This window comes from Parambassis ranga, chromosome 4 (assembly GCF_900634625.1).
Source record: "Parambassis ranga chromosome 4, fParRan2.1, whole genome shotgun sequence".
Classification (NCBI taxonomy): Eukaryota; Metazoa; Chordata; class Actinopteri; family Ambassidae; genus Parambassis; species Parambassis ranga.
This window is the reverse complement of record NC_041025.1, coordinates 10,662,835-10,689,044: the sequence shown is the minus strand read 5'-3', so window position 1 is coordinate 10,689,044 and position 26,210 is coordinate 10,662,835. Positions and strand designations below refer to the sequence as shown.

The window sequence follows — 26,210 nt, the reverse complement described above, 5'->3', positions numbered from 1 at the left end:
AATGGACGCTCTGTGGGCGCCCTCTGGTGGACGCGCAGTGAAACAGTCACACACACAAGAAAAGAAGAAAAACCCACTTCTCATAGATTTTAAATAACTTTATTTTGTAAGAATTCTCAAAGGTGTTTACGAAATGCAGAGATGTTTTCTGTTTTTATACAATTTTCTCTTTGAATAAAATATTAATCTTTTTCAAAATGCATTGGACGGCTTTTAAAACAAACACCTGAAATTAACTATTTACAAAATCTGTTAACAACTATTCAAATTCATTTTGAAAATGCACTCCATCCTCTGCCTCATGACTGCACCATTCCCACAACCACAAAATAACTTTTTTTCACATTTTAATTACATTTTTTGTTTGGTACAAAATATGCTGCTTTACAATTTCAATCAAGTCTTTCTTTTTTCTGTCTTCATATCGCTCACAATGTGGGAGTATATACAGGGGGGAAGGGGAAGACTGATGTCATGTGATCTGATGCGGCGCCTCCAGCATCTCCATCAGGAAAGTGTCGATAGGTGTGTCACCAATTAGCTTGAAGAAGAACAGATGCTCCAGGCACTTGAGGCCGATGGAGCGTAGGGCAGGCAGGCGCAGCAGCAGTTTGGCAAACCTGAGGCAAATGAAAGCGGCGCCAAATACAGAGGTGTTATCATCATTTTACAACTGGGCTTTAAATCAAAAGGTTTTGTTCTAAAGCAAATAGCAACAGCTAGATTTTTTGATGAGGTGTTTGCTCTTTAGGAGCCAATAAGTGTAGACTACAACTGTGGCGTGTTAGTTTGCTTAAAGTCATTTTATATGCAAAAGAGAATTAACTAATAATCCTGAATTTTTAGTTTACTTCAAAAGCATAAAACTACATTTATAGTTACACCCAGTAGTTAATATTAATGTACCAGCAGTGCAAGCCTTATAATAATAAACAAATATTTCTATATAGTCCTTTTATTGAAAAATGATACAGTGTTTAAAAAGGTGCGCAGTGCTGTCTATGGTGTGTTTTCAGTTCTTACACACATTGTTCTTATGCTTTTATTTATTGGTTGTGCAACAAACCTTTAGTATTTTCTTTAATATGATATTTCTGTGCAATTTCTGGTTATTTGTGTTTAATTGCATTAATATACATTAAGTGTATATACAGAGAGTTGTCTCTGTGTTTTACATAAAAACAAATAATGCAAAACAAAATCCCTTTGTGTCTTCACCAAGTGGTTGCTTGTTAGTCTCATTCAATTATATAACACTGCATGAATAATCAATTTCAACCATCATATGTCATAAACAAAACTCAGCCTCTATCCCTTTAAATGCTCTGCTGTGGTTAAATGTTCTGCTTATGTAAGAGTTGTGTAGCATTATGTGTACACCGCTCTGTACTGTAGAACAACAGCAACAATTACTGATTACTGAATTACTGATGTCATACTGTGATGCATTTCCCACCTGCCAGGCTGGTCTGGGTATTTCTGTTTTGTATATGACTCCAACGACGCGTAAACCTTTTCCCTCAGCCCCTCCACCTCTGGTGGGTTCGACAAACCTTTTGCATCTGAAAGAAAACACAAAGTCAGTTGTGACCCACACTGCAACACCTGTATACCTGCAGTCAAAGCTGGGGTCAAAACAGACACTTATATTTCATCATTGGGTAGAGAAATATCTGGCTGCAAAGTACAGTCTCTTATTATAATATATTATAACATTGCCTTTGAGTTGTTACTTAAAAGTAAAAGTACTTGTTTGGCTCCTCTCACTGACATATTTTTATATATAACACCATTATCTAAAGCTCAGAGTTGGAGCAGTTGCTGTTGTATCTTCTGGATGTGGAGCTGGTTTGAACTTTATATGAAGTTTTAAATACAGACAGCTCTGATAGGACATCAGAGGACCTGAAAACTTTCTCTTATCTTTGATGTGTGCCAACATGTCGGATCAAGTAAAGCTGACAGGAGGATAGACCGACCTGGGTTGAAGAGGACAATCGCTCGCAGGCAGCCAAGCTCTGTCTTATCCATCTGCATATCTTTCATTTTGGAGACCAACTCTGTCAGGACTCTGCAGGAAATCCACGAAATAACAAGCAGGGTTACAATACTGACAGTGAACTCATACAGTCAAAACATACTTCATGGCCAGAAAGGGACACAAAGCCGGTAATAGCATTGCATGCATGTTTGACAGGTTAAAAAGTCAGTGTAGTAACTCTTCCCTCCTACCTATCAAAGATGGATCCTACTCCTGCACTGTGAGCGCTGCTTCTGTGGACATGAAGACCTGTTGCCAACAGGATGCCATCTTTAACTGTGACTGAGCGATGTGAAAAAGACGCTATAAGCAGCTCGTTCCAGCCTGGACGCCAAAAAAAAAAAACGGGTTAGCTCTGGATGTCCAAGAGTTTTGCCACTCCCCTGAGTGGCTTCTTTTGGATGTATTTTCACTTCTCTACTTTGGGTAAATTACATGCAGAATATTTCTCAGTAGTCAGGTATTCTTTGACTCTCGCCAGCCGAGGTCACCAGTGCTGTGGCTGCAAACTGCATTGTTGGGACTTAGTCCAGTTAAATTTGATTTCACTGCTAACATTAAGTAAATGGAGGAGCAACAAAAAGAAATACTACGAAATGGGGCTGTAGAAAATGTTGTGTATGAATGTGTGTGTTATATTATCATACTGTGTGTACAGTACCTCTTTGTGCACATACATATTTGTTTGTGTTCCTACCTGCTCGTAGTAGGATGACCTGGTCATCAAGGGGGAGTTCAGAGAAGTGCGGGATCCTTTTGGCCCACTCCACCAGGGTGAAGAGCTGTTTGTCTGCTGCTTGGCAGATATTGGTTACAGGGTCGTTGGTCTGGAGAAGGAGAGTGTGTAAGAATACCAAAACCACACAGCCTGTTCTGGTATGCTGTGTCAACGATATCTACACTTTTCTAAATACAGTTAGTGCAGCAGGTGCAGCTGCAGCTATTTTCAGTGCTGTAAACCAGCAATTTCCTCTTGTGACTTTTGAAAGTCTGGAAGCGTGCACACATAGACAGAAAGGAGAAATGAAATATCTTACAAACTCATCTGCTAAACTAAAACGTGTGTTAAACTGAAGTCGTGCAGCACAACACTGAATATGAAACACAACACACACACAGCGCTTCAAGAAAAAAGGTGACTAATCTCATTTGTACTTATTTCCAGCTGCAGTGAATCAACGAACACACTAATGTTTCAGCCTGATGGAGCTTTTTTGTGATCTTTGTTTTATTATGAAGCTGCTTCAGATTGTATTTGTGTATCCACTAAATTGGCAACACAGTGTTAATGTGCTACCTGACTTCCTTGCTTTAAGTGCAACCTAGTGTAAAACAACAAAAGCAAACATGGAAACATCAGGCGATCATCATAATGCTAATAATTTTAATTTCTTACAGAGTTCCCGGGGCTCCCGTCGCTGTACGTCTCTGTTTTAGGCTCTACTGCCAACTCAGCATCCAGGATCTTGTCCACAGGCATGTCCTCATTGAAACTGCTGGTAGATTCCACCTCACTCTCACCCCGCTCTTTCCCACGCTGCCTCTCTTCCTGCACCGCTGCACACACATAAAAAAAAACATTTTTAACATCTTGAATGAGGTATTGGAAAATCTTTCAAATGAGGCACAGCTGAGGTTTATCCTTATGCATGAAGAAGTTTCTCACAAACACCTTCTCTCTTCATGCCCATGGCCAGGCACTTCTGGTAGCGACAGTATTGGCAGCGGTTTCTCTGGCGCTTGTCAATCATGCAGTCTTTGTTGTCTCGACATGTGTAGGTGAGATCTTTTCGGACCGTTCGCTTGAAGAAGCCTTTGCATCCTTCGCAGCTGTACACACCATAGTGCTTTCCTGTGGAACATGAACCCACAACATCAATGTCACTTTGAACCGCCACAGGATGTACAGTGTAATGCTAACAGTGTGGCCTCTTTTTGTACACATCTGTGTTAGCACTTAATTTAACAAACAATGACAACAAAACAAGCAAGAAACTTTTACTATTTCAGACAACGTGGTTGACAAATACCCCGGAAATGCGTCTGTCTTTGTTATCTGTCCTCATCTGGGTGGGGATGTTTGTGGTGAGGGGGAGTGTAAATTAGTTTGCCTGTCCCTCTCCTCCATGCACACCCTTTATTATTACCTGAGGAGCGGTCCCCGCAAATGGCACAGATGTGCTTTGACATTCCCCCGGGGCTCGTACATTGGTAGTTGATGTTGCCCAAGTTCTGTAGGCCTGGCGGAGGCTTGATATCCTCTGAGCTGCTAACACTGTTCATAGAGTTCATCTGTGAATGACAGGAAGACAGAAAGACAGAGCTTAGACAAAGAGTTTAAAGCTAAAGCCCACAGCTGAAGAGAACAGAACAGGATGAGGAAGCAGAGTGGAAGTAAGTGTGAAAAGTTTTGGGCAGGTCTCATGACACCCTCCACTTTCCCCTATTTTCTCATTTGGTCTTCCGCTCACTCTTATTATTTTCTTCCCCACCCACACACTTTATTGTGAAAGTGTCTCAGTCACATGCTCAGGCTGTGGGAGGAGCTGAGGCCTCTCGGCAGGCTCGTCACACAGGTTTTTTAATGTTTGCTGACAGGGAGAGGCGTAGGACAAAAATCACGTGTGCAACATGTGGAGTTCTCAAAAGATTACAGCAGAGGGCACTCATGTAGAGTCTCACATGATCAAATCCAGATATGTGATAAGACATGGACTCCTGCAAAATTAGTTTTTAATCTTATCAGCTACTTTTAATAGCATGTCACAATTAATGTGGCTGATGAGATCAAACTAAATGAAGTGCAGACCAAAATATGTTCAAGGACGATCAGCAGCACACTTTCCTTTGACGTCTGCACATCTAAAGCTTTCTCTTATCATCACTCTGGCCTTTGACACTCTTCCACAGACAGAATGCATATTTGTGTTGTGAAATTATGTTTGCTTTGTTGTTTATGTGCAAACGTCTGCATCCCAACTGGATACAAGAATGATGACCTACATATCTGCAGTCAAACCTCACGTCCTATATATTTGATGCTGTGTGACATATAGGAGGACATCCTTCCAGCAGCCACCTCAGGCTCATCCTATCACTTATTTACAATGTGCACTCTAAATATCCTCCAATGGCAGAGGCCTCTATGGCTGTGACAGTACAATAGAGAAGAGCAGATTTTCTGTTTTCTTTGAACATACTAGTTCTCTGTGTGGCCTCCAGACGTTCAAACTGCAACAAAGATGTCCTGAAGGCACATAGTCATAGTTAAATGGGCATTCAGCCCCTATGTACTACTCCAACAGTGAGTCAGAGGAGAGCAGCTATTCCTCTACAGTGTGTAATACTGTTTTCACAAATAATTAATTTAACACGGTTTAAAAAAAAGTTGTGTTTTTGGTGCATTTAAATAAGTTGTTTATACAATATGCTGCTTTAAACAGATAACATACTGCTGCAGAAGAACAGCTACGAGCACCGTATATGGATTATTGATGCATCATACATTCTTTATTCAACACATGGTATGAAGATCATATCGTAGTATCATATACATACATACAACCAAGCTGCTTGGTGAAAAATGTCTCCTCGCTGATTTTAATAAATAAGAATGATTTGTTATTTGGACATTTTGGACATAATACAGAGTTTTTGCCATTTATTAATTCTATTAATTTATTAATTCAATATAGAAATTTGATAATTGTCTTTACACCCTTCCTTTACACAGATACAGATCTATCTGTAATGTACAGTGATTTTCCTTATCTGTCCTTCAAGGAGTGCAGACGTGTTTCTGACTGCTCCCACTCTGCTCTGATTTCTGCTCTGCTCTCTGCTCTGCTTGCTCTTCTCCTGTCCTGTGTTTTTGTGTCTTTTTTTCCCTTGAACACCCTGCTTTGCTATTCTTCTACTTTTTTGACATGGAGCTAATAAATTAGTCGCTTAGGGCATTGGACAACATTTTCTCACAAAGGAAGATGTCACCGGGAGAACCCCTCTGCCCTGAAGGGACTTTCGCTGGCAGATATGTCCATGATTACTGGGAAACCTGGCGTCTGGTATGTCTCCAGCCACTGACCCTGGAAGATGTGGAGGTAGTAGGCATACTTCTGAATTGCGTGGGAGCTGTCCTGCTGTACCGAAAAATTGGAAAAGCCGCTGCTGGCAAATTGGCACTACCGCTAAGCGTGGACACAAAACATGACCCTGGGCTCATGGGACCTAGGATCTCGGAATTACATCAGAAGATGGACCGGATTGAGGGGCTGATCTCTAACAATTCAGCCCGCTCCGGAGAGGGCTGGAAGCAGGTGAACAACATCGGAAGACAGTCCAACCACTTGAGGATCTTAATGGAAGGAATATCTGTCAGGCTGGAGGAGATGTCGAAGGTTCTCCATGCACTTGTTAGGGACGAATGAGCACTGAGGCCAGACTGACTGATTGATTACTGATCTGGGCAAATTAATCACGGATCGAAATTATTGTATGATTTTTGGCTGTTTTTCATCTGCCCCCCAAACCCCCCCCCCCCCCCCGGCCCTAAAGAATATCTGACTCCTGTGCAACTTCCTATCTCCCTACAAGGACAACTGATGTACTTCCCTCATCCTTGGTGTCCATGAAAAAATTCCATCACGTTACCATGTGTACTGTAATCAAATGTCAATGTCATTATGTTTGTGCGGATTTTGTATGTATTGCAAATGCAACTGTACTTGTACATGTGTGACAAATAAATTCTATTCTATTCTATTAGGCCATGCAAACAGCTGTTATATTGAATTATCTTGTGTTGCTTCCCTCAGCCTGGTGCCACTCATGAACTTCAGTTCACCCGTGAAAGACATACGAGATATTACATGACACAATGACCCGGTAGGCACGTGGCCACTTTGCTGTTGGCAAGCAGTGAAAATTGCTAATGCCATACAATCATATTAACCCAGTCTGTCCCTATAGGCTGAGATCCATACTATGATTGAAGCAATGTATGTCATTGTCTGCCGTGGCCTAAAGCACTGGCCTCCATCCAGCCTTTGAAGCACCACATGTGTGTGAATGTATGTATGTGACTGATCATCAAAGCATTGAGCAGCCATGCAGGATTTATACTTAATGCAATGGACCACTTAAGGAAAGCAGCTCTATTAGCTCTCTCTATTTTGTAGTTCATTGTGCTACATGGCAAAAGATGGAAGTAGAAGAAAAAATGTGACCAAACAAAAAAAGGAGCTGTATTAAGATCATACACAGGTCTGGTAAAAAAGCAGAAAACAATGCAAAAGAGGAAAAAGCAACAACTCTGGGTCTGTTTTTCCCTTTCTTCAAGTAATCCCCTAAAGTCAGACTGCATCTTAAGTCTCCATGCATGACAGTAGTAATTCAGAGCTCTGAGATGACCTTTAGGGCGAGAAGTTTAAAGGTCAGAAGGGGAGACAGCAAAGCCAAAGTACGCCAGCCAAACACATTGGATATGGCTAACCTTCACCCTCCTGTCTGCAGGTTCCAAAAATGAAAAGCACATGATGAACCAAAGAACATGATGGATTACCCAAAAGGTGCTGTTCTAGTTGGTTTTAGTCCGTAATTCAAACCACATTTTGAAACCGACATTTTTAAATTTAGTGCACATGTGTAAATGCACATTCTTTAAAAAAACATGATAAAAAAACACTTAAATCAGGGAAAAAGGTTTTTGGATAACGCATTTTCATCATAAACACCTTCTCACCTGTGGGCTGCTGAGTGGTCCAAAGTTCATGTTGGGAGCAGACTGCAGCGATAAAGAGGGCGAGCCCAGAGACGATGTAATGACGGGGTAGGGTGAGGCCAGACCGTTCATGGGTGACATGGTGGACATGGGGGACTGTAAAGGCCTGGAGGTGCTGATGACTGACGGGTGGCCTACCATACCTCCCATGGAGGAAGGATGGGTGTGAGCTGTACTCATTGGTCCTGTAGAGTCTGGAGAAGAGAAAATGTGTTAAAAATTAGCAGTCAAAAGGTCAAACAGATAAACAGATACAGATCAGATACACCATACAATATAATGCACAAAATAACGCAAACAAGCACATTGAAAATTCAGCTTTACATCCAGGCTCACTCCCATTCCCAGTTTACCAGGGGCAATAACTCTGTATGTACAATGCACTGATTACAATGCCCACTCATAATAGGTAATAATATATAATACAGTATCTAAAAATAAAAAAAAATTAACACTGTGTGCAGCTTTCCCCCAGTGATCCTTGTATTTATTTTCTATTGTAGTTTCTACTAACATTGATTATGTTACTAGTTTTTGATATTGTGTGCTGTTGTCTTCCATATTTCTGCTGTTGAAACACTCTCTCTGCTGTGAGACTAATAAAGGATTATCTTCATCTTATTCAGCACCAGCACTGAGCTCAAGACTGAAACATCTCTCTCTCTTTAGTAGGTACATGCTCCACTAACTCAGTTGTCTGAGCTTATTACCAGAACAGTAACTGCCTTAGAGCCAAAAACAACATTTATGAGAGCACCAACAGCGAAAAGGGGCAAAGCAATGAGCAATTCAACAAACTGTAAATCATAACTTGACACCACAGAGCCAAATGACAATGCTCAGTAGATTTGTCAATAAATTAATTGACTTCTCTTGCAGGACTACGTTAATAATGTGATCTGTTGTGAACTGAAAAATATAGATTGTTCCAGCTTTATGATTTTAAATGAGTAAATAAATATATTTTAAATATCAATGGTCTACCATGATGATAAAAAAACCTGAAAAAGTCATTAACTACAACCATAATTTCCACCAGGATCAATACCAGCAGAACAATCCATTGTTGAGTGATAGCATAATGTGTCCTTATGCAGCCAGTGTCGGGTAAAATGGCTACACAGTGAACCCCATCTTTTGGTCACAGTGTGCTGACTTTGCTTTGCATCCATTGATGTAAACTGACAGGCTGGCATTTACATAGATGACCTACTTAGAAAAGCTGTCTGTCAACCGGGCAACGGGGCGTGGTGTGTAATTTCATGCATGTGTTGTGCATGCTGGAAGCAATATAATTTTAAAATATATATTTTTTTACACAAATACCAGCATACACAACACATACAGTAGCTGTATATGGATGGACTGACATGCAGCGTACAGATAGTTATAATTAATAAATAGGAATGCCACAGGCTCCTACAGCACAGACACGTGCAGGAAGCTGTGCATTTCTGGGCTAATGATGATGACTCAAAGAAAATAATATAACTGGGGAAAATGTTACTGATGGATAGTGACATACCACCATGCACATGTAAACATTTGGATTAGTCCACGGAAGCGTCTGCTTGTGCATCTGTGCACCACCCCCAACAAACCCATCCACCATCTCCTCCACCTTTACACACACACACACACTCTCATACACAGTGTGATACTGGGCCCAACGCCCATGTTCTTATTTAAATGTCACATTCCTGCGTCCTACGTGTGTGTGTGTATGTACAACAAAAAGCACTATTTTGTTTTTATAAAGCCTTCAATTACCCAATCATATGCTTACATTGCATTTATATGCTTAAATTACCATTTAATCCCAAAGATTACATTTTAAAAAAGAGTAAAAAAGAGCAGTATGGTTTTGTATCAGAAGACCCTCAAAGTGTTGCAGGTGTCCTGATAAGTTGTTTTTTTCCACAAAGCTGTCTTGTCAGTGGTTCCAGTTTACCAAATGTGATGAGTTGCCGCTGTCTTCCCTCAGAGCAAGTTTGGATTTTGCACTGTAGGAAAGACAGAGATGACATTTGAAGGCATCACTCACAAATAGAGATTGTGTTGAGCATTTCCTGACATTTTGTAGGCCAAACAAATAATCAATAGATGGAAAAAAACTAATCTGCAAAATAATGAATACTGACAATAATCATTAGATGCTATCCCAGTCTCTGGTGTGACTTGACTCACTATTATTGGCTTATTTTGAGCAATCCTGAGTCAAGAACCATCTCAGCTCTTTGTGTTTAGAGCTTTATTTTTGGAATATCATACACTAATCAGTATGTTGTACTGTTATAGGCAGACTATCATGTTCTGTATTATTATAAAAAGGCTTAAAATAGCTTTCAATATTTCAAAGTTTACAGATATTATCTGATACATAAGTTGATTAAATCATCTCATCATATTAGCTCTTTCTGCTGCTGCTTGTTGCACCGTCACTGTAAAATCTGAGTAGAACATTCTTATAAATCAACAGGCATGTGCAGAGCTGAGAGTGGAGTTTGGTTAGTAAACAAAGTTTCCCTTACATAAGACTTCTACTTGTGTTTCCTTAGTGGCTTTGAATTGTATGCGTGATTTTATTCCCTTTGTCAGTGTAAATTTAACTTGAACTGGAATATTAAAATGAAATTGAAATTGACAGTGCCTTTTTTTATTTGATTAGAGGAAAATGCTAACACAGAAATTAACTCCAGGGAAAATGTTCCTTGACACTCGTATATACACAAAGATGTGTTTCTGCTTCGTATTAAAAAGGCTTTTGCACCAATAGTCACCTGTTTTTTCTGTAAAGTTGACTAAAGTGCACTGATTTTGAAACATTGCTCTTACCCCTGGCAGCGATTAGGGCCACATTAGTTTCTTCTCAACTGCATATTACAAGCATGAACTTTGGAGGAAATGGAAACTCCCAGTAATGAAAGACAGTCACTCTCAGATTTCAAGGAATTGGGAAACATTGAGGAATGTCATATTGTCTGACTGGATGTTGCTTTTTGTGCATGAAGACACACTCAAAAACACAGCTGGCCATTCACTCCCTCTCTGTATGCCAAGGAACAGATGTTGTGCAACTTCCTGTTTAGCATTGAGACTATAGCCTCCACCCCCTGTCTTACTCGCCCACTTTCTCCCTCTCTCCCACAGAACTGACTGGAAATACTGCATTCAAATGTCAACTCTCCATACTGTTTGCAACTAAATGTAGCGCCAAGTATTTTAAAAGGTGGGAGTGTTCACCATCTTTTGGAGTGCATTTATATCTAGTCAACCAGCTTATGTAATAGATGGCCACTGTACAGCATGTACTGTGTCTGAGTTTGTGCACTGACCTCTCTCTTTATGTGCATGGCACATTCCCTTTGGGGTTCCCAAAGATCTCTTCTATTCTAGTGCTTAGTAGCAGATACAGTAATAGGGCTATCATCAATTTAGCAACATGCTCTAAAGAACATCAAGACCAACATGTACCTTAAAATGACAGATTGGTGGAGTAAACAAACTGTGACTTGCAGAACCCAGACAGAATTTCTGCATTGTTAATACATGTGAAAGCGTTTTGATTTCACACTTATCCATTATACTAAAATCTGAGTGAACAAGCAGGCCCCAGCCAGAAGTTATGGTGCAGTTATTAATGGACTGAAGTGCAATTGGGAAACAGTCTGTCGGCTGATTGCACAAAACAAGCTGCGATTTTCCCACATATTTTAACACATACAGATGAAATGATTAATTATAAAGTAACGTAGCTGATTCATTGAAAATAACATTTTTGTAATGTACATGTGAGTGCAAATTTCTTGTCTGTCTATAGGCAGGAACTAAAGAATAGCCTGTATGCAAGACAACACCGAAGAGCTGAGAGTCTTCCTGACTGCAGTACACAGGGGAGAACAAAAGCACATGGACAGTCGGCTGGTGGGATACCTAAAAGGGAACGGCCGGCGAGGTGAGCGTGCCTCATGTTTGCGAGTGGAGGAAGGCCAACATGTTCAGTGAAGAAAGAGGCTCTATCCATGAACGACCCGCCACAACCAGCTGTTCCATTCTATGCAAATCACCACCACACAAAGAAGACTCTGGAATGCACACTAGTCCTGTCACATGTTTGAAATAGTCTGAGAAACATATCTAATGTCAAAGGAAACCTACAGCAATTCAAGCATCTATCTGAGAGCAAACAGGCGGGCGGACAGACAGACAGAGCAGTGAAGGGCACCTTTGACCGCTGGCGTCGCAAATCAAAGGTCGCCTGTTGCCAAACTCCTGAACCAAGTTCAAAGAGTTTTCTATCTGCAGCAGCTGAGTTACGCGATCATTCCCAGAAATCACAGCACTGACTCAGAAGTCAGGATTATCTACTACTGGTATCAATAATTATCATAAATCACAAAAAATGGAACAATATTCAGTCCTCATTTGATGTGAACTACAATGAAAATGGCATCTGAAAATATGCTGAGTTTCTGTTTTTTTCTTTGCTACAATTTACATATCTTTAGGTTTTGAACAAAGTAACTGACAAATAACTAAAACATCAGCATAAATCTTCCTTTGATAATCAGATGCATATGCATATTATTAGTCACAGGCAAAGAAGAGCCAAAGCCACAAATATGCCCCATTGATCTGCTGATCAACAGGTTTAAAGAAACATCACAAACCACAAACCCTCCAAATCCCTTACTGTTAATTACTAGGTTGTAACTGGATGGAGCACTCCACTGTGTGGTAATTCAATAAGACCATGGCCCACTAACTAATAATATCTCCTCTCCAGAGAGCAGACCAGCGCTGCAAGTGCATAACAGGAGGAGTGAGCTGTGAGGGATAAGTGACAGGGGGGTGTGAGCACTCCTGTAAAACAACACAAGCCTTAATATTTATCAGATTAGCCACTACAAAGAAGAATCCTCAGCATGTGCATCGATCTGCTTAATACCTCATTTGCATGTGTCTGCATGTTTGTGTCAATGCTGTCATGTCCATGTCTGCTGACAGTGCTGTGACCAAACGACAGAGAACAGAACGCATCCTAAAGTAATCAGACGGACAGACTGTGGAGCTCATTAGATACAGCCGACATGTAATTAAGAAATCTCCTCACTGCCAGTCCTGCTGCTTTGTACTGGCGGTGAACCCTGCTCATACGCTCACATACTCACACTAAAAAAAGGGGAAAAAATTATACACACCAGCACAAAATCGCCATCCTTTAAACATTCATTTCTTTGCTAAATGAGGTTGATGTCTGATCAATTGTGTCAGTAAATCCTCTTATCCCTGGGTAAGTATCTGCAGCTCAGCAGGCCAGCTGTCAAGAAGGTGGGAGGCCGGGAGAGGAGGGGACAGAGAGCGGAACAGAGCCAGAGAGGAAGAAAGGGAGCAATGGAGGGCCAGGAGCACGGATGGAAGCGTGGATGCATGAATAGATAGATGGACAGACGCATGAATAGATGGATGGGGTGGGATGGGATGGGGGAGGACGCTGTCCTGTTCACAGCCCTGTGCTCACATGATTCCAGCATCATCACTGCACACTCATAATCTGTACGCCTGGCTTGGAACGTCAGATCATCAATTGAGAAAAGCTCTTGTTTATGTTCTGCACAGCTGGGAGTTAGTGTGATTGGTAGGAAAAAAATGTAGATCTAAAGCTTCTTCAAGGGCACCTGTTCTATAGTCTGGCAGCTAATACACAGTAGCTTATGGGATCACTTGAACAAATGCTATAGATGTGAGTGATTCTGAAAAAAAAACAGAGACATAGGACTGTGGCAACACCAAGGCCAGAGTAAGTGAACTTCTCCTACCCTAAAGTTTGTCATGTAAAAACCTCTGGTGAACTCTCTTACACACACACACTGAGTTAGCCAAGAAATAACCTCTGCCCTCATTCTGCTTAGTTTCCCTACATCACTGATCCTGAAAAAAGATGTTTTGTATGTACAGCACATACAGAATATAGTTGTTTTCTAATCAGTAGACCACCGCTACTATGTCCTCACCTCCACAAACACAGAGCTGCCACTGGGATACTTTTTACACAGAGGCAGAGAGGATCGATGAGGAGGCCAGGGCTGAGACAGGGGGACAAGATAAAGATTGTTTTGCAAGTGATAAAAACGTTTAGAACTTAAACAACAAGAGCTAACACAGAACAGGCTGACCAAGCAGTCCTGGAAAATAACAGCTGGCTGGCTGAAAGTTGAAGCTGCGCCTGAGGTTAGTTCCTAGAAGTAGTCTTTCAATGATATGGGGGATAGTAGTGGGCTGTCCACATACACACACACACACACACACACACACAAACACAATAACTTACTCATCTCATGCTGTGACCCAGTGAGTGTGACCAGAACGACCTGACCTCTGGCCCTTTGACCAGATCCTAGAAAGACAGCTAACAAGTTTACATTTTAACTTCAGTTTAGTCTCAGGGCAATGTACTATGTGAGAAATAAAATATTCTTTTCATGGGCAAAGATATAAAAATAAGAATTAGGCCTATAAACTTGGAAATGAGGAGAAAAAGACATTAAACAACAAAACTAGCCATGTTAAGAGCTCTGAGAGGATAGCCAGACTAAGGAGATCAGATTAACATGATACCAAATTAAGAACAACTTTTCAGCCTTGTATTTTAGAAAAAAAAATATCAGCACCACAACACTGTTTAAATAGCAATACAAATACATTTAAGACAGGCTCATTTTTTTAAGCCTCATTTTTCACAAACAATAAGGACGCAAATTTAATTTAACACTCTTAACACTACATAGAAGCTGACCAACACTTTTAACACATCCTCATTTAACAAAGGCAAAATTTAGCCCATAATAAATTCCCCAGATATGACACATGGTGATGTTTATGCTAAGGGAACATATGGATGTATTGGCTGTCATCTTTATGACATATTAAAACCACGTGTTACATCTTCCTGGTGAAGATAGGCTGCAACACTGCAATTCATTAACAACACTGAAGCTCAGAATGGATTTATGGATTTACGCATCTGTGATGGAAACAGAATAGAAAGACTTCCAATACAGATCTTTAAATAGAAGGTTTCTATTGCGCTCAATTTTTAAATAACCCATGACTGGACTGGTCTACACATGAGGAGGTACTACACATGTAAACAGGTATGCTTGTTTCAAGAACACTAGAGAACACAACAGAGAGACCCACTGTGTTTGTATGCACACACCTCAATACAGGTGTATACATACATTGACATCTTTACGAAGAAGAACGAAGAAAAAGTCTCATCAGCATGAGCACTGATGGAAGGATGCAGGGTGACAGACAGCAGACACAAACAGAGAGGGAAAGTAACATGCAGAGAGGTAATAGGAAGGGACAAGTGTTGAGAGCTAAACAGATAGCAAAGGACAAGGCAAAGGAAGCTGGAAGCATCCTTTTAGGTTGAGTGGCATCCCCACTGACCACATCTGAGACGTCAAGTGAGTCACAAGTGCTCGATTCTAGTGTGCAACAGCAATGCCTTGTACCTGTCAAAACTGGTTGCATTGATTCACTGATTTTAAAAGCAAGAACTGAGCTGTTAGAGGCAGTGATGATAACAAAATCTAGATTCGTTCCTAACAAAAGGGAAGAAATGTGGCTCCATCAATGACTCGTCACTACGAGTTGCAGGTTTCACTCACTGGTCAAAGCAATTTAAAATAACTTGACCAAAGTGTGCACAGGGATTACAGGCATTACTGTAATGCATCGGTGCATTCCTAGCTTTTAGTGCTCAAGCTTCACTTCTGCGCAGATCAACAGATAACAGTTGTGTTGCGCAGCTCAACTGTTACAGTTGTGTTGCTTCAATGTCTAACAGCACACAGGCAAGACAGCTACTCACAGTGACCATAACTTATCTCCCGCCCAGGGCTGCTTCCAGTTGTAGATGATGCCACGGGATGCCACATTCCTTCGAGTGCAAGTGTGGCACTGGCAGAGTGCCAGTCACTCAGGACTCAGGTGTCAGTCTCAGGCTTGGTGAATACTCAATCCACCACTTTTCAGGACAGGACAGGAGCAGAAGGGTTGAAGCAGACAAGAGGGGGTGGTTGGGGGCGTTGGTGAAGAGCAAAAGAGGCGGAGTCCATCGGCGCCGGTTATAGGATTACCCAGATTATCCTTCCCGAGAGATCAATCCCACAGGAACTGTTTGCTGCCTGACTGCTGCACAAATCAGCTCTTCTACTACCCACTCAACTCGTGTCTCTCTCTCTCTCCCTCCCTCTCTTCTCTCTCTCTCTGAGTGTTGGTAAAACTATCTATGCAGGGACACCTGTTGTAGTGGCACCACTAGGGGTTCTGATGTGGGGGGGGGCATCAGGCAATGAGCAAGGAGTTGATTGGTGACACCTTTGAGCACAAGAACAACCAGAGGTTTCCTATTACTACCTTTTAAAGGAATCAAGACTGGGGAACAAAGAAAGCAGTGTGAAGCGTGTCCAGAAGTTTAAAATGTCGCTGAGATTTCTTAATTTTTCCTTTACACAATATAACTTTCTCTTCCCTGTCTAATATGCACAGTATGTGTTATAAATGGGATTTTATCTGCTCTGAAGCTGAAGAATTCTTTTTTTTGCCACTCTATAATCCCGTTCATGCCAACAACTTGCCAGAACAAACGCTTAATGGTATTGGCTGAGTTGCCTGCATGCTGCCTTAGTGTGTTTGTGTGTTTAACAAGTGTTATAGCATTCCAGGAAGCCAGGAATTGTCTTTCTCAATGCTCTACCATGGCCAAGAAAATACACAGCAAAGTGAAAACCCAGATGCAAACACAGGACAAAAATATACCTTAAAGGCAGTGAAGAACAATGCATGACAAATCCTGTGGGAACCTAAATAAACTAAAAAGCCCCATGCAAACATTGATATAATCGGCTGTAAAACCACGTCACAAGACTGCGTAATACCATGACTCCTATGTATACGTCTCATCTGTTTAAGTCACAAAATAGGGTTGTTAGGTGAGATATTGCAAAGACTAACAATGAAGTCTTCACAGATAGGAAAAGGTGCAGACATTTTACAGCCGTAAGGCCAAGAAACACCAAACACCATCACAAATCTAGCCGACACAAAGGTTGAACATTGCAGCCAACTACTGTGCATATTGTGCACCGGTGTGAGAGTAAATACCTCACCATATCTCTGCCATTTTTGTCAGCCATGACGACGAGTCTTGCCCTGCAACGATGACAGTCGCAGCATAAAATCTTGGCAAATGGAAGTATATCATATTAATAACACCAGAAAATGATCCTAGCCAATAAATGTGAAAATGACACTTTTAGTCTGCAGCTGTTCCCTTTAATTTATCCTGCCATCCTATCAAATGTTCACCCTGTTACGCCCTTCAAGCTTTGGAAATTGACATTTGCATTGAAATATAGCACGAAAAACTTGAGAAGCCCTCACTGGCATGTGTGCATCTATTTTACTTACATGACTCAACAGAGCTTTCTTGTGCAGGGCACCTGCATGTGGCTGTATCAACTGTCTATAGTGTGCTCAAAGGGGAGCCACTGGTAACCATATACCTAGAGTGACAGTAGCTTGGCAAGAGACTCAGCAGCCCAAAACAAGAAGAGGGGAAAGAAAAAGAAACACCAATCTCTCTTTCAGATTTAACAAATCCCACAGGGAGAAATTAAAATAATGCAGTCCTTCTTAAACGCATGCTGTGTTCTAATAGTGTGTCATGGCCCACATAAAACATGCCAAATGAACCCTGAGAGCCATAATTAGCAATCATAGATGTTATCATGGAATGTGAGGGGTGGAAGGAGGATAATTGGCAGCCCTAAATTTAGGGTACACTCTTAAATGTTTAATCTGAACTTCTATTAATCTAATCAGCATACTGTCATCTCAGGAGGAAAGTTTCTCCTTATGTCCTCTTCCTGCCAGCGCTCATTTTTGACAGCAGCATGAATGTCGTGTGACATTTATCTGGGTGTACTAAGTGAGGGGAGATAAAAGCAGAAATGAGAAGGATTTTTTTTCCAAACAGTAATGAGAGCTTACATTTGTGGATGTGAGACAGAATTAGAAGCCCAAAATGGCATTCAGAACACCACAAAAGGTTTATAGCCTGTTCTTCTCATCTCTCAATGGAGAGGTTTAATGAGCTGTAATGTAGCCTACTTAGCTGTAACCTGTTGCTGCTATTTCTGCTTCTGTAAAATACACAGTGCCAAAAAGAACTCTTTGAATGCATAGAAATAACAGCTCTAGGATTTAAATATGTCCTAATCAATAAGTCATTTGTTCTTAAAACATTTAAGAACATTGTTCTGAAAACACTTTTAATAAGTATTGGCTAATTATTATCCCAGCACTTTGTGTGTAAAAAACAACAACACATGGTTCCTAATTGCTTCAAAACCCGGGACAGCCACAAAGAGCCATGACTGTGAAGATGGATGCATGCTTTGTGAACTGTAGAGACTCTGCCTAAACTCCTGGCTTGCCCAAAAGTGGCCAAAGCTAGAGTTAGAGCAGGTGGGTGACGTCCTAAGTCATTGCAGCAAAGCACACTCGGCTTAGAATGGCTGATTAAGGTACTACACTTTTTCACACTGTGGTGTTGGCTTTAGTTTTTAGCCTAAGAGATTAAATTGCTGCTTAGTCTCACCTGTTTAAATGTATCAAGACTTAAAGAGTGCAGCTACTTAAGAGTGGTATGTAAAATCACAGTTTGCAAGCTGTCTTTTGCTCTCAGCTCAACCTATCGGTGTAGTGCTGCTGGGCTGTATTTAGTGTGATGCATTGTTAGGAGGAGATACATGTGATGTAAAATGGAGCCCTATTTTGAGATGCTATGCCTTGATGCAGATGATGATGATGATGATGAATAGGTTAAAAACTCATGTGCACATGTCCAGTGCAGAGTAAATGAAATATATGGGGCAGTCATGTGTGTCATGTATCCTACTGCATAATTAGCAAAGAAATGTCTTAATACATCTCATAACCAAACACTGCAGCAGCACATGGGCCTTTCAAGGTTCTCTGCTTGATTAAAGCTGGAATTAAATCAAGGCTTTGACCTTCTTCACTAATGACTAATTACTGGCAATTAGCCCAGAGAATGGCCTCCTTACACCCCTTCTCTACCCTCATCCTGTTCTCACAATCAGTACCCACTCATACTATTTTACACTGACACACAAATACATGCACTCAACCTAAAGTGTCCCGCTATAATCCTATTGTATGTATTGTGTGCTAATGCAAGCATCTGCACTGAGGCACTGCAGGTCTCTATAGAATCCTTGAGCAAATATCTACAGAGGCACGCCCTACCTACCTGTGAGGTTTATTTAATTCTGCTGGACTGGGTGGGGAGATTATCTGTATAGTGACCCATGTTAGATTTTAATGGTAAAGGGACTCAGATAGTACAACCCCATTCTTTAAGTCACATATTATCATGGTCACGGTTTTGTTGTATGAGTTATGCATATAGGAAGTCTGCATATCTGCAGCTGTGAAGAGAGAGAGAGAAACAGCGAGTGTGTGTGTGTGTGTGCACTGAAAGGTAATCACCCTAGCAAGTGATGAGAGTTACTACTGGAGTGACCTCTTTTTCCACTCCACACTTAATTTCCCCATTATTTTGCCCCCTTGACTCTCCAATCCTGTTCTTCTTTCTGTTTTGACTTCCCTGATCTGCAAGCTAAATAAGTTCTCACTGTCAAAAGTAGCGAGTGGGCACCCGTCAGCCTGTCTAGAATCACTTCCACTGATGGAAAATAAAAAAAAAAATGCTGAAGTGCTGTGAGAGTGAAAAATGCTGATTCTACTTATAAGCCGCGGGCAGGCCTGCATCAAACCTGCTGAAACATAACATGTCTGGGAAAGGCTGAGGAGGAGGATCAAAAAGCAATCCGCACATAATCACCAGATTGTTTTTTTGACTTCGTACTGCTTTGCATTGGCTTCACACTTATGACAGATTACAAAGGGTGACTGATTCCTATAAAAAAAATTATGAGTGCAGTGTTCATGGCCCTGTATTTTATACATGCTTTGGTGTGTGGGCTCAATACTAAAATACATCATAAATCATAGATGCAAGCCAGCACGCATAAAACAAGAACTGGAATGATCTTTCAGTGGTTGTGGCTTTCATGCAGCTCAGTAAATGCACTAAAAGAGCAGGACTGTGATGGTGGACCTCTGACATCTTCAGTATTTATACAGAAAAATGATAAATATTCAGTTTAACCCAGGCCTTTGTGGGACAGCAGGATCGCTGCAGCTATATTAAGATGCCAAAACTCTCCACTGAAACCAGGCACATTCTTTGCAAAGACCAGGACGGAGCTTTAAAAGTGTCGCTTAGTGTTAAATGTGTGTGTATGTGTAGAACATGTCTCAGCACATTACATTAGCAGGGGTAAACACGACTGAACAACCATGTGATATTTAAGGCGAGATCAGATGGGCAACAACGCTCTGGCCTGTGTCTGTTATATCTTAATAAATCTTTGGATCCTACTGCTCATATGTCTCTAAAGACATACAAGAAAGGCTGTGAAGCCCTGGGGGGACTGCTCTCTTACTTTTGTACACTGTGGGTTTCCCTCTACATGCTCTCCCATCCAGATGTCTCTGTCATTCCCCTGGGAGCCACATTCATTATGGAAACAATTTTCAGCCCCTCCAAATGGTGCCGAGATATCTGTGATAACATAAAAAAGCCAGCACAATTTTCTCTGACATTATTTGTCTCCTTGTAATAACACCTACTATTATCTTTAATTTACCCATCAAGAAGCAGTTTAGAAGCACATGTTTTTACTCCAATGGAAGCAGTGTATCATTCAGGGAGTGAAAAAAACATTACATTACAAGTGATGCATGGCCCATGTGGCCCAGTCAGGGTGCCTGAGTCTAAGTTTTTAAGATTTAGTTTACAAAACAAGTGTTGGCACAGGAAGTGGTCTGTGAAATGTTCCACATGTTGCAAACTCCTGAGCGCCCCGTGTCCTTTTCTCGGTGGGTTGCTGTCTCAAAAAAAGCATCATAGAAGAAAAAAAACCGTCAGCTGGTTCAAGGGCAAAGTCGCCGAGACAGACCAGAGTTCAGCTTTACTGAGCAGAATCACATCATGCTGTCATTCAGCTGAACGTAGCCACAGCGCGGACCAGGGCGCGTCACTCCTTTCCAACACCAGCGAGCTGTAAGTTTGTCAAATCCGCCATTCCTCCGTGCTGCTAAATGCAGTCCTCTCTGAATCTGACCACCATCCCAGACCAATAAATTGTGTTTCTGTCTCAAACAGTTTAGCAAGAGACGCGCGACAAGCGCCATAAATTACATAAGCGCAATTAAAGTGCCAACCTCTGACCTTGCCTGACCGGCACAACCACGATCACCTGACTTTTGACGATGGTCACAGCTTTCCGTTCAAATCACACAGCACCACAACCATTATTTGACAGGGTAGCTAAACATTCATACGCACACGGTAGTCGGTGGTTAAAGTCCGTAAACACTTTCGCGCACAGCTCGCAGCCCCGGAGAGAAGACGCCATGAAACAAACGCTCTCCTCCTCAAAATACAGCAGCTGAGCGAGCCGAACAACACGCAGACTGTGCTCCGGATCGGCCACTGAAGCGTACTTACTGAGGTGTGAATATGGAACATTACTGTCCATACTGTGCGAGTTGTTGCGTCGATTTCCTACAGTCGGTGCTGCTCCGCATCCCAGCGCATTCCTCTCCCAGCCAGACTGAACTCTGCAAGGCGGCTCTACACGGGGCCCCAGCGAGGGAGGGGGGCGGCAAAACAGGGCTTCTCCCAATGACAACAGTGGTCGATATCAAGCTCCAACATGATCATGACGAAACATCTCCCCAGCAGTGGCACTGTGTTGCAACAGTTTCACAGTAAAACGTTCGAGACTGAGAGAAAACTGGTGCTTCTGAACACAGTCTGGGAAACAACTGCAGTAAGTCTATTAGGAGGATGTAAACAGAATATTAGTGATGCCAAGAGATGCATGTGATAGCACATGACTGCCATTTTAGATCAGCACCAGATGTCATTAAGATTGTCATCCATGTAATTTCCATTCAAAACACTCAATTTATAGGCTACAGTTTATTTCATTATTTGTAGCCTACAATCTAGACAATGTTTAGATTTATTGCAGTGTTATTACCAAACAAGAATATCTACTCCCCTGCTTCCAGATTGGTAACTTCTATACACTCAGATTAAATAGGTTCTCTCTGCTTTAAAGCTTCTGAAGCTGTAACAGAAAAAAAGCAGAACACTGTTTTTAATCTCCTGCCGTCCTGCTCTGAGGGGTTCTCTCCTGTGTTTACCTAATTGCTAGTGTGATTCCTGGTCTGGGTATCCCCCTAGAGTCCCCCCCCCCCCCCCAACACACACCCCTGTTCAGAGTGTGGGGTCATACAGGGGTGAAGCTCCCCTTACCTCAGAAGGTTATTCAGAAGTCAAACTGCACTGAGGCATTCACAGTCTTGAACTGCAGAGCGGGCAGACGCTCCGTCAACGCCGGGCTGCTGACCACTCAGCGGGCCTCTGGGCTGCCCCGCTAATGGGACAAGCACCCCGACTCCACCGTCCTTGTAACAGCGGCCCATAAAAGAGCACAGGAGGATGCTAACCAAGATGAATGTCTTTTTTTCCCCGGCTCATTCTACACTAATCAGAGCTTTTCATTTGTTATGGCCTTGCGCCAGCCCCTCCACCACAGCCTCCATTAAGGCCAGATAACGTATAAATTCATTAAAGTCAAAGAGAGACATTAAAATGGTCATTTGTCAGATCTCTCTTTGTGTGTCCCTAATGGTGGCACATGGTTCAAGGCATTCAGATGATTTTGGTGGGGCTTTTTTTTCTCTCCAGTGCATTAAGAGAGAGAAAGACGTGGGAACTGGAGAAAAAAAACTATTTTCTGTTGGTTGCAATTTGTGATTACAAAATTTAAGAAAATTTGAATTGCTTTCTGAATAAAAATTCACAACAATACAATTTTTGCTGCCCCAAACCAACATATATTTATTCTATCATTATATTTTGATACACATGCCTATTGTGTACATTGATTATACTTTAAAAGTAGGCTTAAGTATAATTTAAAAGTTGATCTTGTGGCTTGATGATGGCAAATAATGTTTTAGTTTGGTGATTATACAATCCATCCATCAACTTCACCCCCAACCCCCCCCCCCCCCCCCCCCCCCCCACCACCACCACCACCACACACACACTCACAGTCAGTGAAGCAACCCCTTGCACTAATCCCTTTGTATTCACAGTCCCACCAAACAATGTCTCAAAGCCTAATCCTAAACCAGGCTCAACAAACCTGGACCACCTGCTACAGCAACTTATAGTGAAGCTAAAAGGCCAACACAAACCACAACAACAAGCCATCTCTTTTAAGTCACCTTAAAACACCACTTCATTCAAGCACAGGACATCAGGGTTTTAAACACACACAGCCTTTTTGGCTCACTTTCATTTGGCTCATTTCAGTTCCCTTTCTGAACCTGTCCTTCTCTGGCTTCGGGATGGAGGTTCTGGCTACGTTGTCATGGGAGATGGCTCTCTCCATCTGCCTCCACTGTCATTAGCTCATCTCCATCACGCTTTATCAGAGGGACCTCAGCCACCCCCCACCCTCCTGGACCCTCTCTTCACCATTCTGACAACACCACACCCCCCCCCCCCCCCACTCCATACATAAGCCTGAGATGATAAGTGTTCTCCCTCTTTGTGCGGCCAGGATAAGACAATGCCACACAGCACTACAGAACATCATCCATCTCATAGGTCATCAATCTGGCACACAAAAGATGAAATGTAGCTCAAAGTCCCTTTTTGCAAAGGGGGGTTCTCTTTGCTTAGAGAAAGCTCATCCTCCAACTCCCAAGCTCCTTTTCACTGCTGGGTTAGTGGTTCACCAGCAAATTCTTCTCCCCGTGTGAGGCCACATGTGTAGAAAGTAGTTAGTGCATGTCACTTTTTTTTCTTAGGACACCACTGCGTAATTGCAACAAGACACAAACAAACACATACACATAAAAATCTCAGTGGCAAGAAAAATAGCTTAAAAACAAGCTGTCAATCTGCCAGAATTCCTTAAATGGTCACTGGTAATTTCACATGAATTTGCTTCATGGTTAATTACATGAATAACCTTTGTTTTTCCTCCTCTGTGCCTAATTAGGTTTACATTGTCTCATGACCAGCATGGGGCTTTTGTTTCTCTTCACTGTCTCTGAAAGCATTTAATTTACTTTCAGCAGTATATTTAAAACAAGATAACCCAGGGAGATAAACCTTCTTGAGCAATTTGTGAGTGAAGGCAGATTTGTGTAGTTTGCTATTTTATCTCTTTTCATCTTAACTCTCTAATGCAGCTACCTTTTTATCATCTTTAGCCATCATGACTACAGATAACACCAGACAGAGACACCACGACCAACTAAAGCATTTAGGCTGGATTCCAACTGAAGAATAACTTAAACCTAAGTGATCCAAAAACCCGAGCTGTCAATAAGTGGGATTTTGGTTATTGTAACAATGAAATATTGTTTCCATGTTTGACCACTTTACATCGGAGACTCCACACAACTGTGTAAATGCCACTTAAAGTTCAAATTGGTGTAGTCATTTAAACAAACTGCTAGATTATAGTTTGTCTTCACTAGCCAAGAATTATAGACATGCACAAAAAGAGGAGACATAATGTTTCAGCTTTTACAACAACAGCAATGGGACCAAAGCCTCTAAATCCATTTTACGCAAGTGTTCAGCTAAACCGTTGGACCAATATATCAGGTTAACCTGTTAATCTGCTGTCCACGTCTGGGTGTGAGGGGGCTTTACACACAATCAATATGATGAGCTCAGAAGTGTCCATAGATTAAAGAAGCCACCCATTATTACCAAACCACTCCAATCAGATGTGTGCTTACATTGTGATTATGAGAAGGCCAACACACAGCTTTTTGAAGATCTGCAAACTATATAACCCTAGGCTCCAGCAGCAGGCTACATATTAACAATACTGATTATAGAGATTAGCTTTTATAATAGGTGGGCTGCAGACTCCAGGCAGATGGTGTACCTCTGGTCGGTATTTACTTGCAGTAATAAGCTCGGTCAGGCTGGAGGCTTTTTCTTTTAAAAAAGAGCTGAGTGCATCCCGCATGGAATCAACAAGACCACTTCAGGTTAATCGCACTACGATCTGAAATGGCCACAAAGGATTAGGCCAAGTGTACACCTGCTACTGATTTTTCCACACACAATGTCTCTTACTGCTGTACTTATTTAAAATCACACAAGTGTTAGAACTGTTTCACACTGTTATAGTGCAACCTTCCCAAAGACCCTTTTACAATTTACCTGGATAAGACAAAAGTTCAGATGTGATGTCACTTAGACTATGCACATGTGTGTATGTACGTTTGGACATCTATCTATCTATCTATCTATCTATCTATCTATCTATCTGAATCATATTTACTTACATAGAACATGGTTTAACTTTGTATCTAAAGGTGTACAAAGCCAGGTGCTTGCACACAATGGCGTGACACCGGAGCAGAACTCATACCAGAAGTGTCAGGTCATCGCCCCATAAACTGCCAACATTGACCACATTAACGGTTGTCATGACCTTCAGTGCCAGCTGCTGTTTGTGCATGACTGTGGTAAATGGCATCACATCAATCAATTTATGTATGAATAAAATAACAAATTCATTATGGTAAAAATAATAAAGGCACAAGTGGAAATGTTGTAATTAGACAGCTAGAATACAGTCATCATTAAGGTTAAACATCAATTTAATTCTGACCTAATGAAACTCTCTCACATGACCTCATGAGCCTAATCGCCATGGAACTAATGATGAGACAGCAGTGTGGGAATGAGCCTTAAACTCAAGAACTGATGAAGCCTCAGCTCTGCAGTCTACATGTGTAATCCAGGATTCAGACATATATAGTAGAGACTCTGGCAAAACAATCAAAACATATGTTTGTCGTACCAATACAAAAAAATGCAGAAATCTATTAAATGTACCAATAATCCACATTTTTCACCACTTATATGGAAACACTGTTGTCTTTAGAATCCATAAGTGTGAGGCTGAAGGCTCAGAATCTCCCTCTGAAACAGTCTCACTGTGTCACTTCATCTCTACTATCGGTCATGAACTCTGTGCCCTGCTCTCGCAGAGGTCAGCCAGAGCTCACTAACCTCTGTGCAGTACTATCCTGCCGTCTTGCGGCCTCACTTAACACAGCACAATTTGTTGCGCCCCTATGGTCGCTGCGCCAAATGTTAGTCCCTCG

The 26,210-nt window shown here is 41.6% G+C and overlaps 1 protein-coding gene across 4 annotated transcripts; it reads right to left on the bottom strand.

The window, feature by feature from the left end:
* Positions 1 to 359: 359 nt before the first annotated feature.
* rxrgb (retinoid X receptor, gamma b) lies at positions 360 to 21,819 on the bottom strand. 4 transcript variants are annotated; one of them, XM_028403574.1, is made up of 10 exons: positions 21,496 to 21,819; positions 7,782 to 8,014; positions 4,189 to 4,333; positions 3,714 to 3,893; positions 3,438 to 3,598; positions 2,739 to 2,868; positions 2,233 to 2,365; positions 1,980 to 2,071; positions 1,457 to 1,562; positions 360 to 620 (listed from the first exon to the last, which is right to left on the bottom strand). In XM_028403574.1, the coding sequence occupies exons 1-10, from the start codon at positions 21,524 to 21,526 to the stop codon at positions 473 to 475; spliced, it is 1,359 nt and encodes a 452-aa protein (XP_028259375.1). In that variant the 5' UTR covers positions 21,527 to 21,819; the 3' UTR covers positions 360 to 472. The 4 variants fall into 4 exon arrangements, with proteins under 4 accessions (XP_028259375.1, XP_028259376.1, XP_028259377.1 ...); XM_028403575.1 differs by lacking the exon at positions 21,496 to 21,819 and adding an exon at positions 20,429 to 20,547; XM_028403576.1 differs by lacking the exon at positions 21,496 to 21,819 and adding an exon at positions 17,003 to 17,020.
* Positions 21,820 to 26,210: the final 4,391 nt, after the last annotated feature.